We start from the raw sequence: 13,090 nt of genomic DNA on the forward strand, positions 1-13,090 counted from the left end.
TGCCATTGCCTGGAACTCCAATGTATGTGCAACTAGGTATCCAGTTTAAGCTAATCAATGCTGGAGACCCAACAGACTGCTTCTGCAACCCTTAACAATACCACTGTTAAATTAATCAAAATCACAAACTGACTCCTGAGACCGCACATACCAGCAGGTGGGGACCCCTGTGACTGACAGCTGTCATGCACTACTCAAGACCCACATGGGACAGTGACCTCTGGATTGGGCAGCCAAGATGATGCTGAGAGATCACACAAGTCTGCCGGAAAGGGATAAAAGGCAGTGAAGTGTGACCCTCAGTGGCATCCTGTTCAACCCAATCAGCACCCTACCTGTTCAGCCAGAAGGACCAGCTGGCAACCCCTTTCTAGAGACAATACTGCCTGGACGAAACCTTGACTGGGGCACTGACAGCAGACTCCAATGGCTCTGTGTGTGTGTGTGTGTGTGTGTGTGTGTGTGTGTGTGTGTGTGTGTGTGTGTGTGTGTGTGTGTGTGTGTGTAGGCATTTAAAGAGATAATGCCCCCCATAATATGAAGGTTTGCAGTTATGACTTGTGATTTTGTTAACTTTGCACTCCGTCCAATAAACTAGAATTTATTATGATCCTGTGAGTTGGTCTTTATAGCCAACAGGATGGGCCTATATGAGACAGGGTGCAAGGGGCTTGAAAACTGTCTATGTATTATGGGAGAGCAGAAAATGTTATTAAAGTATGAGGTTTGGAAGGGCTAGGGATACAAGGTTTGAAAGAAAAGGGAAGGATTTTGAAGGAAATCAGAAGGAAGACAAAGTAACTGAGGTGGGTGATTTGTCAGAGCAACAAGCAAGGTAAGTGTGGAGAAGGGGTAACAGAGGAAGATATAAAAGAGGAACATGCAGACCTGATGTGGAGAATGGTAAGGACAGTTTTAACAGTAACAGAGGTTCAATATAGGTGGGGTTTGGGAAGAACAGCAAAATGCCCATGGGAGAGGTGCAGTGGGGAAGAATCAGTGGTATATATATTTTGGGAATGCAACTTTGCATGGGAGGTTTGAAGGAAAGCACAGAGTATGAAAGGGGAGAAGAAAGTGCCCTCAACATGCCCCATCCCCCACCAGACATGCTCTGATACTCACTTCAGGTGCAGCAAGAAGTGACAGCTGGGGAGAGATGCTGAGACGAGGAGAGCAGGTGTGGTAGTTTCGGAGCTGCCTGAGCCTGTAAATCAGCAGGGGAAAGGGGCATTGCCAGAGAGAGGTGTGGGCTGCTCAAAAGGCAGCTGAAGACTCTGCTGGAGCGCACGGAGGGAGAGAGCCGAGCACCAGTGGGGAGATGTCAGCAGAAGACCCAGGGAATCCAAGCCCCAGGAGTGGAAGGAGAGAGTCAAGCGCTGGCGGGGAGACACTGGCAGGAGACCTGGGGAAACCAAGCCCTGGTAGCAGACGGATGATGGAAAGTGCTGCCGGGGAGAAGCAGCCTATTGGCATGCCAGCACATGCAGACAGGGCTGCAAGGAGAGACCCGGGAGATGCAGCACAGAGCAGCACGGAGGGGCTGCTGGCACTCTCAGGCAGCGTGGCAGGTAGAGGGTCGCCATGTGCCACGGAGTGCAGTGATGAAGAGACTCCAGCTCAACCAGGAGCCTCTCCAGAGAAATGAGCTGGGGAAGCCGTGGAATGTGGGAAGAGAGAGATGGGCAGCACCAGCTGGTGGGACCCAGGCAACCCAGCCTCAGGTCAGACAGGGCTGAGGTGGGAAGGGGCAGGGACAGAAAGAAGGTCCCCCCCCCCCCCGAGAGAGCTGGCAGATGTCTGGCAAAGAGCTGCCACACCTCCTGGACAACTATTAGGCAGAAGAGAGCAAAGAAGCCTGAAGTGGGATAATGGGCCCAGGAGACAAGATCCCAGGGACCCAACAGCAGGTGCTGACCTCTTCTGTTCATTGTATTCCTAAGTTTATAGTTAACCCAAGACTGGGGTATGTTTAGTTGCCAAGGCCATGGTCCACAGACGAAGGATGGCCTTCAGAAGACTGACGGACAGAAGGTCACTGACCCTTGGAGGTGGGCGGTGCAGATGAGACAGGATCATCTGAGAGCAGGACCTGCGGAGAGGTGTGGGTGTGGTAAGGGTGGGGTAAAGGGGAGGTTGGAGCCCCACGAAGAAACCCAGGTGTGAGATTCCACAGATCTGCTATTGGGAACAGTCTCCCAAGAAAAATAAAACATCTAAGACGTGGCAGGACAGTAGAAGCAGCAACCAAGCCAAATCCGAATCTTAACCTGACATCACTGGGGAGCAAGGCACCAGTCAAGAAGGGACCAAAGCCCTACAACACCGACCAGCAATACAGAGATTTATACAAATGTTAGAAGTGAATGATAAGATAAATTTTGAGACAGTGATATATGGGTTGGTTAAGAAAGGATAGGAAGAAGGGAAGATACAGGCATGGGTGATCTGTGTGGAAAGTGAGGAACTTGCTGATCATGAAGGGAATGGATTTTACTATAAAGGAATGTTTACAGCTAGCCCTGTTTGAGCTCAAATATTACATGCAAAGGGATGAGGAGGAGAAAGATGAGAGTAAGAGGGAGGAGATGTGGAGGAAAGATAAATAGAAATAGGTAATCACTTGAGTGCCTGAGATAGTGGGGTGACAGAGAGGGGAGGATAGGAAAAGGGATAGTTGTGGGATGAGATAATGTTGTTATTGTGAACTGTTAAGAGATGAGGAGGAGTTAATATATTATGAGGCTTTGTTGGATGATATAACATTTGCTATTTGTAAATATGTATAACAGGTTTTGTTTTTTTAAATGTTAAGTTTAATAAAAAAGTTTCCCATCAGTATTTTTGTCCAATATGGGCCATGTTTTTATAGCCATGCTCCATATTAGCTGCATTTAATCAACTTCAGAGTTGGTTTCCCTTACTGAGCATATGCTGCGTTTGGCAGCAGTTTAATGATAGCCAATGTATTTAATGAGGTTTCCTTGCATGCCAATGTAAGAGGAGAAACTTTGGGGAAAAAAACTTGTCTCATCATATTTTCAAATCAATACAGTATAAGTATGGTTACTTCACATGTCAATTGTATAGTTAAGTGAAGTGAGATAGCATTAAAACAAAAATGTTATGATCTGCAGTCCAATGCTGGCCTTGCAGATTTACCAATAAAGTTTACTTGGAACCTCCCAGCTAAAGCCAACTTCTACCTCACCATGGGAGGTGAGCTAGAAGTGTAGGATTCCTTGCTGAGGCTATGCTGACAGCAGTCAAGGCTTACAGCTGAGGTTATCCCCTCCAGCATTAAGAACATAAGAACATTAGAACGTAAGGGCCGTACTGGGTCAGACCAATGGTCCATCTAGCCTACTATCCACCTTGCATAAATGTGTACAGGTTTAACAAGAACCCTGAAAATAAACAGTTGATGCAAGCAATGCCAACAGAATCTCACTGCTGTATGAGTGGGTTTTGGGAGATCAAGAGCTGGGCTCACTGCCAGTAACTGGCTGACATCAAGAAAGGCATACAGCTATAACACTTGCTTCCACTTTCTGAATGAACCTTGGATTGTGGGGAAGAAAACAAGGCTTGAGTGTTCCTTTGGGGCAATGCACAACAGGAACTCTTGCCTGCTGTGAGAAATAGGTAAAGGGTACTGAAAAGTTCATGTTTGTGGCTAAAGAAACAAGTCAAAGTCAAGGCCAATGCAAAGGGGGTCAAGTACCGAGAACGGGTAGCTGTACTGCTACAAGTCTAACAAGAAGAGGATGAGAACTGGCAAATGCTCTGGAAACACAGAAAGCATAAGCTGTATATGTTCAGGACACCAAGTGGAAGGAAGGTAGTGCTAAAGAATTGGGTACTGGTTATAAAAAATTATACAAATGGCAGATGCACAAACAGAAACTGAGCAGAACTGATACAAAATTGTGCATTAAAAGAAGAGGTAATAGATATTAATCAAACATCAGATCAATTGATGGCAGTAAAGCTCACAACAACAAACAAGGTTAGAAACACTGGGCTAGATTACATCTCATTTATGCATCTACACGGCTGGTAACTGCCATTTAAGTGCTGGTTTCAGCAGATATACGGAGCTTTAAATTCTATTCTGGGTACAAAGTTAATCTGAAAGCACCCACTTGGCTATACAGTATGCTCAGGAGGGCTATGCTCTGGCTGGGCAGGTATGCAGTGCTGAACATTAGCTCAGATACGGCCATAAGTTCTCATATTGTGGCCAGGAAAAAACCCATGTCAAATGGGAGGGCTGAGTAAGAGGAAGACAACCCTCCTATGTTTTAGTCCAGTAGCCTAGTGGTTAGGTCACTCACTTAGGACATGGGAGACTTAGATTCTAGGCCCTGCTCACTCAGAAGGGGTTTGAACCTTCGCCTCCTCCTTTACAGCATGTACACTAAGCACCATGCCACAAAGTAGGTATTATCCAGCCCCCTCTCTAGCCCTCCTCTTGAAGCTAGCCCCTAGGTAACCAAGAGAGGGAGATATGTGGGCCCAGGAGTTAAAGAACAAGCCAGAAGGTGTGTGACTCAGTGAGACTGCTGCTGCTCTGGATGGGATGGCACACTGCATTCTAGTCTGAGTGGGCACTTCCTCCCAATGGGACAGAAACTTCCCCACTGTTTTATCCAATGACTATTAAATACAAGGTACAATGAGTCAACTTCAAGAGGAGGGCTCGAGAGGGAACTGGATAATGCTTTACTTATGCCTTGCTGTTGAACATTTTTCTGGGAAGCAGGAGATGTAGGTTAAAACACCCTCTGTGTGAGAGGGACCTAGACCCTGGGTCTCCCAAATCTGGAACAAATGGTCTAACCACACAGCTATAAGGCTAAAACATGAGAGGGCTGTTCACCACCAACATCACTGAATTTCCAGATTCTGTTTTCACTGTTAAATCTTATGCTGTACTGGAAACTGACCATTTTTTAATGATCTTTAATTTATTTTCCCAATTGTTTTCTGAATTACAAATAGTTTTTATTTCTTACTCCATGGCTATCTAAGAGCCCTTGCAAGGGATTGTCTTAAAGTCCAAATAAATAATATGACTTGTTCCCTTTTAATCGGTTTCTTTAGTAATTTCACATGCTTAGGGAATTCTAGGATGAAATCCTGACTGTGGTAAAGGCAGTAGTAAAACTCTTTTTGACTTTAACTGGCCAGGATTTTGCTCCATTCCTTAAAAGGTATGATTTTCAAATACAGAGCCCATGCTGGTTTGTCATTATCATGTTGTGTTCATATAAGCGGTTTATAATGCTATTTTATTTTTTCATTTTTTTTCCAGTTGAATTAGAGAGTTCCCAGATCCCTTCCCCTTAGCCAGATTCTTTATATCTGATTTTTTTTTCAAGGACTTCCATTCTACATGCAACATTATGGAAGTTATTAATCATGGCTTCAGCGTTATTGTTGGATGTCTTTCTCAGCTTGAACAGTTCTTTTATATTGTTTCATAGTCTGTACTATGTCTTCTAAACTTGTATGCAGATTTAATTGAATAAGTGGACTCCACCTCATTTCCCAGGAATGTCAATGTTGTCTGTAAGCCATCAAATTTTTACTGTGAAATTATATCATCAGTTCTTGTTTGTCTTCCACCATATTATGCTCAAGGTTTACTGGTGGCGGCTTTGTATTGTTATATGTAATATAAAGTGTCTGAGGTGATGTCTGGGAAGGTACTATAAATAATTTATAGAAATGAGTATGAAATTGACTGTGATTTTCTTTAGGTTATTATTCTAGAATACAGACCTTCTTTTAAGCAAATTATACTATTGTCTCTCTATGTAGATCCATTAAAGTATCTGAGCATCTACTAAGAAATAAAAACAATGTTTCTGTAGTCCAGTTCTCTACATTTCCCTCATACATCCCCTTCTATTTATTTCCTCCTTTCTTCTCTTATACTGGCATTTCTTCTCATCTTTTTTCTTTCTCCTCTTCTTTCTTTGATATTTTTAATTAGAACTTTGGGAAAACAACCCTCTAGAAATGGATTTTAATTGTGAAGGTACCAGGTCATACTGATTGCTTGCAGATGTTTAAAATAAATAAATAAATAAAAGTGCTTTACTGGAAGCAGCAGCACATTACTTTGACCAAGCTCTGCAGCATCTGTATAGATTGGGTGCTTCAGCAGGCCTTTTTGGTGCTTTTATCTAAAGCTGAGTCAATCAGCTATTAGATAAAATGCTAAAAAAGCCCTACTAAAGTTCCTGATCTAGAGAGACATTGGCCAAGCCTAGTCCAACTAACACACTGCCTCTTCTGCACATGTGCTGGGCTTGATGCGGGAGAGCATGGAGTTTAAAGTGCCACTTTTTTTCCTAACATTTGCAAGCAGCCATTCTGATCACATGTTAAGTAAGCAGTGCAAGTCTAAGGCTCAGTTCTCAAACTCTGTAGCCTCTTGACACTCCTTGGAAAATGCCGGCTCCTAGCTTTCACTTATTTTTTTGACTACGGAAAAATAACAGAGCAAGTCTTCTCTTGCAAAGAACTCAGAAAGACTACAACATGTTTTTGACATTATGGATTCCTATTTGAAATCTCTGGGTTTATCTTGACAATGTTTGCACACCTAACTGTATTAATAATAATGCATGGTACTTCACATCATCCTTAAAAAGATTTTGCAACACCCTGGTCAAGAATCACTGGCCAAGGCAACTCCACACAGATATTCAGGTATAAAATTATTACTTTTACCATGAATCTGGTATAATAGGCTGCCTTTGGTAAATCACTTACTGCTTTGTTACAAAATCCATGTTACACAAGTAAGAAAATTGTCACTTGAACTCCTTACAAAGAGAATAACATTACAAAAAAACCTCCATACAATATGGTGGGAAATAATGTTTGGACATCTCAATATGAATAACAGACATGAGCATGATCTTCCCAAGATAATAGGCCTAGATTCTTCCCTGGTCATTATTTATTAGAATAAATGGACTTTGATATAGCGACAATGAAAAGATTTTATCTATAATATTGACAATATCATACATAAGTTACTGTATGATTGACTACACCCTTCTGTAGTGAAAATGATGACTTCTTCATTAGTCTAGGAAAGGTGCTAGACGCAAACAATTTTGAAAAAGTGAATGTTAAGGAAGGACATTTTTTGTAGGAATGAAATAAGATACACAGCAAAGCATCAAAGGATAATGGTAGAGAGTAATAAGTGTCACTTACCTAAATAATGTGAAGTGTTACTGAGATTTTCAGGGGCTTCATTTTTCATCTTTAATGGTGTTGAATATTTCTTTTCCACTAATACCTGTTTTTCAACTGGTGTTCTCCTTGTATCTGGTTTCTTTTTCTTTGTAGCTCTGAGTGGCTCTGCCAACATTCGTACTTCTCTGGGAAAAGCTGTAAGCACCTGTATTGCTCCAGCTTTTATCTTGGCTTGCAATCCCTCCTCTGTGCCAAATTCATCTGTTTGTGAAATTTTGTAAAGAGGTAACACATGTAGCTGTTCATCATTTGGTATCACCCCCACTTTACGGTTATCTTCCTTTGTTAATGTACAAACCTGACACGAAAAGGAAGAAAGAAAAAACAAAACAATACAATACACATAAGTTACAGATGCTACTTACATGTTTAAGTACCTGTCTTTTTAACTAGTTTGATATAGACACAGTTATTCCTATAAGATCCAACACAAAATGATAGGATTTCCAAACATGCATTTGACAAATGCTTTTATCACAGTGGGCATGTCTACAGATGCTATGAATGCTATAAAGGCTTACTATGCAGTAAAATACTTCCCTAGAAGCATGTCTACACGTGCCCCGTTTTGCCCCCTACACGTCTACCCTGCTCTGGCCTCCTGAAACAACCAGGGGGACCTCCAGGTTCCCCTGGGGTGCTAGCCCAGAGGCTGGCAAGGAGCAGGGAGCCAGTCCCCATGAGCATAGAGTCAGGAGAGATTTGCTGGCTGCAGCGGCAGCTGTCTCCTTGCCCTGTACACATGAGGAAGGGTCCTGATGTGCACAGGGCCAGGAGACAGCTGCCACTGCAGAGCTGTCCTGGCTCGTGCACATGAGGACAAGCCCCATGCCCAGTGGGCCTTCCCTGGGCTGGATTTTCCCAGGCAGCCTGGGGCTGGCTGGGAACTGTGCCTTCTGGAACAGCTCCCAGCCAGCTCCAGGATGCATGGGGAAGCAGGGAGCTCCCAACTCCTGGCACTGCTTGATTCCCAGCTCCTGTGGGGAGCCAGGAGCTGAGCAGTACTGGGAAGAGAGGGGGTGGGGCAGAAAGCTACCCTGTCCAGGCACTGCTCCGCTCCCAGCTTCTGGGAGGAGCTAGGACCTGGGTAGCACCAGGATCAGGGGAATTCCCCACCCCTTGTGGCCCCCTAGTTTTAGGGCTGACTGGGAGCAAATTTGATTCTGGTCAGTGTCTACACTTCCGCAGCATCTACTGCACAGTTAGTTTAATACCTGTATTTAAAGGTAGTAACTAACTGTACAGTAGACTAATTTACTACGCGGTGACTAGTGTGAACATGTAGATACTGATGCTTAACTGTACAGTAGATTAGTCTACTGTGCAGTAAAGCATCTTGTGTAGACACACCCAGTGAAGACCTAAAAGGGGAGTTAGAGCAAAGATGTATTAAATAGTTCTTAAAGAGGCAGAGCTGGGCAAAATATTTTGGACTAATAGTTTATGTGGAATTGCAGTTGTAGTTCAACTCATACTACAATGTACTCTATTTACATGTACATGATGTAAGAAAAGCCATGCAGTTACCTGGAGTACACATTTATTCAAACTTAATGGCAGCAATAGTAATTAAGTATATAACACTGTGGTTACTGCATTATTAGGAGCCGCAAAATGGATTAACTCCCATCATTTTCAAAGCTTTTTATAGTCACTTTCAGAGCAGTTATTAGAAGCTTTGAAATCAACTGGAGTTAGTCAATTTTAGGGCTGCTATTACAAGCCTTCAAAATCAGAGGAGAGAATAGCCCTGGAACTGACTAGCCAGTCATCCTTTTCAAAGCCTCTGATTAACAGTGTTTTGACAGTTGCTTTGTCTACTGTTTCTGGCATAATTGCTATGCAGTAAAACCAGTGGTGGGCAAAACACGGTACCCATGAGGTCATTTCATCTGGCCCATGGGCACCCACCAATTAATTGTACCCCCACCCAAGCTGGGCCCCTCGCTCCCACCCTCGTGCATGGGAGGGCCCGAACCCAGCCAGCATGCACAGCTTCTGGGAAGGGCTGCTACTGCCACTGCTGAAACTGCCAGGGGACCTGCTTGGCTTTCCCGGCCTCCAGTGGCTCCTCCTCCTGTCCCTGCTTCAGCATTCGCTCTGAGAAGCAGGTAGGAAAGCAATGGCAGGCAGGAGAGAGTGGAAACTAAAGCTGGGCAGGAGTGCAGAGCATGGGGCTGGGGCTGGAATGCAGAGCACATGCCCAGAGGCTGCATGGAGCTCAAGTGGGCAGGGTGTGGGTATAAGTGTGTGGGGCTAAAGGGAGGGCAGAGGGAGTCCTCCATGCACTCCCCACACATGGCACACAGCCCCTGTCACCACCAGTGGTGGCAGCAGCAGCAGCAGGCAATGGGCCCTCGGGGTGCTCATGGCCCATGCAGGTGCTGCCACCTGGCCGCCCGCAGCTCCACCCAGTTCTGGGAGCTGCACATGGCAGCAAGGAGTGGAGCCAGACTGGCCCACCTCTATCATGCAGGGCTCCCTGAGGTTCATGAGCAGCTCCTGGCATTCGCAGGTCACTGGGGCGAAGCCCTGTGCAATGCAGCTGCCTGCCTTCCCTGCTCTCTGGTGCCATGTGCAGCTCCTGGGACTCAGCCAGAAGTGGCGGGGAACTGCTTCCCAGTGGAAGCCCCAGCAGCTGCACATGGCAGCAGGGAACAGGGAAAGCAGCTGGCTCCATTGCACAGGGCTTTCCCCCCTGGTGGCACGAGAGTACCAGGAGCTGCATGTATATCATGGGGAGCCAGCCCTACATGATAGAGGTGGGGCAGTCTGGTTCTGTTCCTTGCTGCCACATGCAACTCCTGGAACTGGCTGGAGCCATGCATCGCCAGATGGCAGTGCCTGCATGGTGGTGGCTGTGCACCATGGTGGGGAGTGTGGAGGGGGGCTCCACACTCCTCCACCCTCCCCCACAAACTGCCCACATATACATACATACTGCAACATACCCTACACACCCCCACACACAGCCACACACCCTCACAAACCCTATACCCCACCATACACCCCGCCACCCATACCCCACACACTCGCCCCCACACAATACACAAGGGTAAGATTTCACTGTTGAGCTATTATGCAATCACCTCTATATACACTAGTCAAACACAAATAAAATTAGGACAAACATATTTTTTTAAATAAAATTAAAATGTTATAGTAGACATTTGATTTTTAGTATATGATTTGGTTTTTCTCTATTTCCAAGATGGCAAAAGGAGTATTTCCAGGGGAAAGGGGAGGGCCTTCCAGTGGCAAAGGTCAGGGGTTAGGGGCAGGACTTCCAGGCCCAAGATGGTGACCAGGGGATGAAGCACCTGTCAAGGGGCAGGGCTACCCTTGTGGCCCTCGACATCTCACCAAAACTCATTAAGTTGCCCTCCAACTGAAAAAATTGCCCACCCCTGAGTTAAATGATGTTTAATACTGTTCCAAAATAAACAGCTGAAATATGCTATGCACTTATGCCAGTTTATGCACTTAACCAATATGCAGATAACTAAATATTTGTTAAAATATAAGCAACAATTTAAAAAAATGGGAACAACACCGTGTTATACAGTTAAGCAAATTATGCACTCATCTGCTATTCATACAAATGGAGGACACTGCATTTGCAATTTCATACAGAATTCAGGAAATACTTTTGACTGAGAAAAGCTGGAAAAAATATGTAAACATTTAAATGTGTGTGTCAAAATGACAGTCTGATCTAATTTTGCTATATTATTTATTTTAAAAGGGTTAAAAAGCCTTAGAACACTTGAAAAGAAAGAACCATTTTGTATTGAATAAAATATTGTATTTCACTTGAAAAAATTACTTGGAAGGAGAAGGAGCTAGAAGGGGGGTTGTTTCAGCCACCAAACAGACAAACAAAATTCTTTCATTTAGCTCTATACAAAGAAAGAAGAAATGGCTCCAAACTTTAATCTAACACAAATTCTTCAACAAAAAAAATCAGTTAAATTAACTTTCCTGAACTTGACTCTCCACTGCAATTAAGTTGTGAAGCCCAGCAAATCTTCAGTCTCTGCTCAGCCCACTAACTTAGTTTTTGTGATTAAATTATGTTGCAGTAGGATACAAGCCTTCCTTCCTGATAAGGACCCCACTGTAGATCTGGATAAGACATGTAAACTTTGAGCATTTATTTATTGAAACAGTTCAAAACCACTGCTGACCCTTCGTGGCGTATCCAAACTTCTGAACATTTGGAGGTTCATTAATTACTAATATAGAAAATTCACCTTAAAAGAGCAGTTAAAACCACCAACATTCTTGTTTCTTAGCAACAGAAGCATTCTTAAAAACAGAAACACGGACCAAGTCTTTGTCTAGTTTTATTCCACGGGGTTCAAAATTTGAATTTTACATCTGTAAAAGCAAGTCTATATTAAATCAGGCCATTTGAACTGATGCTATTTAATGTACATGCATTTTTGCACATTCTTCCAGACAAGTACTTGAAAAATCTGGCCCTGTATGTTTTTACTATTTGTTCTCATTTCCTTTGGTGTTGGAATTCTCTGGACACCTTATTACTTTTCATTTTTTTTCTCACATTTTCAGCTGGCTTACTACAGTATAGATATTGACAAAGAAATATTTAGTTTAGCCAAACATTTTGCAATGGTTGCCCCAAAGGAAAAAACATAAGACAAACAAAGGTGCAGAGACCGCTCATGCCAGTCTCAAGTGAATGTTTGCTTGTATCACAAAACCAACACAAAATTCAGTACATCTGCTGCATTCTGTTCAAGAAATTGCACTGAAGGAGTCATATACATCAGGAGAGAGGCAAATGGGCAAAACTGAATGAAAGGATGCAATTACTCCATGTCATGGGACAGGTCCCCAGGGATGGCTGTGATACCCCTAGGGCTCCTTGACCATGCCAATCCTGCCCAACGGGCACCCTCTTTCTCGCCTGCCACATCTTGTTGGTAATTATTATGAATAGGGAGGCTGCCCTCGAGTTTACGCTGGGCACAGTCCTGATGGACCCCGCTGAACCCTGTGGGCTCTTGGACCCCTTTTTCGTCTTGCACAAAAATGGTTGTCTCATGGGCCTTATGGGCTAGATGCGTGGCTCCAAAACCACCCCTTTCATAGATTTCATAGACATTAGGGCTGGAAGGGACCTCGGAAGATCATCGAGTCCAGCCCCCTGCCCAAAGGGCAGGAAGTCAGCCGGGTTCATAGGATCCCAGCAAGATGAGCATCCAGTTTGCTCTTGAAGGTGTTCAATGTGGGCGCTTGAACCACCTCCGGTGGCAGGCTGTTCCAGACCTTGGGGGCTCGGACAGTAAAGAAATTCTTCCTTATGTCCAGCCTGAAACGGTCTTGTAGTAGTTTATGACCATTCAACCTAGTCGTCATCCCTTGGGGCACTCTGGTGAACAAACGTTCCCCCAGATACTGACGGTCACCCCTGATAAACTTATAGGTGGCCATCAGATCACCCCTGAGCCTGCGCTTTTCCAGGCTAAAGAGCCCCACGGCTCTCAGCCTGTCATCGTAGGGTCTGCTTCCCTGACCTCTGATCATGCGTCTCTGGACTCTCTCAAGCTTCTCCACATCCTTTTGGAATTGTGGAGCCCAAAACTGGATGCAGTACTCCAGCTGCGGCCTCACCAAGGCTGAATACAAGGGGAGAATGACATCCCGGGATTTGCTTGAGAAGCATCTATGGATGCAAGCCAGCGTTTTGGTCGCTTTACTAGCTGCCGCATTGCATTGCAGGCTCATGTTCATCTTGTGGTCAATGATGACCCCCAAGTCTCTTTCTTCCATAGTGCTAGCC

The 13,090-nt window shown here is 44.5% G+C and overlaps 1 protein-coding gene across 5 annotated transcripts in view; it reads right to left on the reverse strand.

Annotated features, from left to right (window-relative positions):
- The window catches only part of TET1 (tet methylcytosine dioxygenase 1), a 139,078-nt gene that overhangs the window by 24,175 nt on the left and 101,813 nt on the right, over nucleotides 1-13,090 (reverse strand). For all 5 annotated transcript variants that reach the window (XR_003092049.1, XR_003092050.1, XM_025193235.1 and 2 more), the window contains exon 10: nucleotides 7,240-7,579. Coding sequence is in view for 3 of the 5 variants with exons in the window: in XM_025193235.1 (XP_025049020.1) it covers nucleotides 7,240-7,579 (340 nt within the window). In the remaining 2 variants the exon portion in view is untranslated. The remainder of the gene's footprint in view (nucleotides 1-7,239; nucleotides 7,580-13,090) is intronic.

This window comes from Alligator sinensis, unplaced genomic scaffold (genome assembly GCF_000455745.1).
Source record: "Alligator sinensis unplaced genomic scaffold, ASM45574v1 scaffold1841_1, whole genome shotgun sequence".
In the NCBI taxonomy this organism is placed as follows: Eukaryota; Metazoa; Chordata; order Crocodylia; family Alligatoridae; genus Alligator; species Alligator sinensis.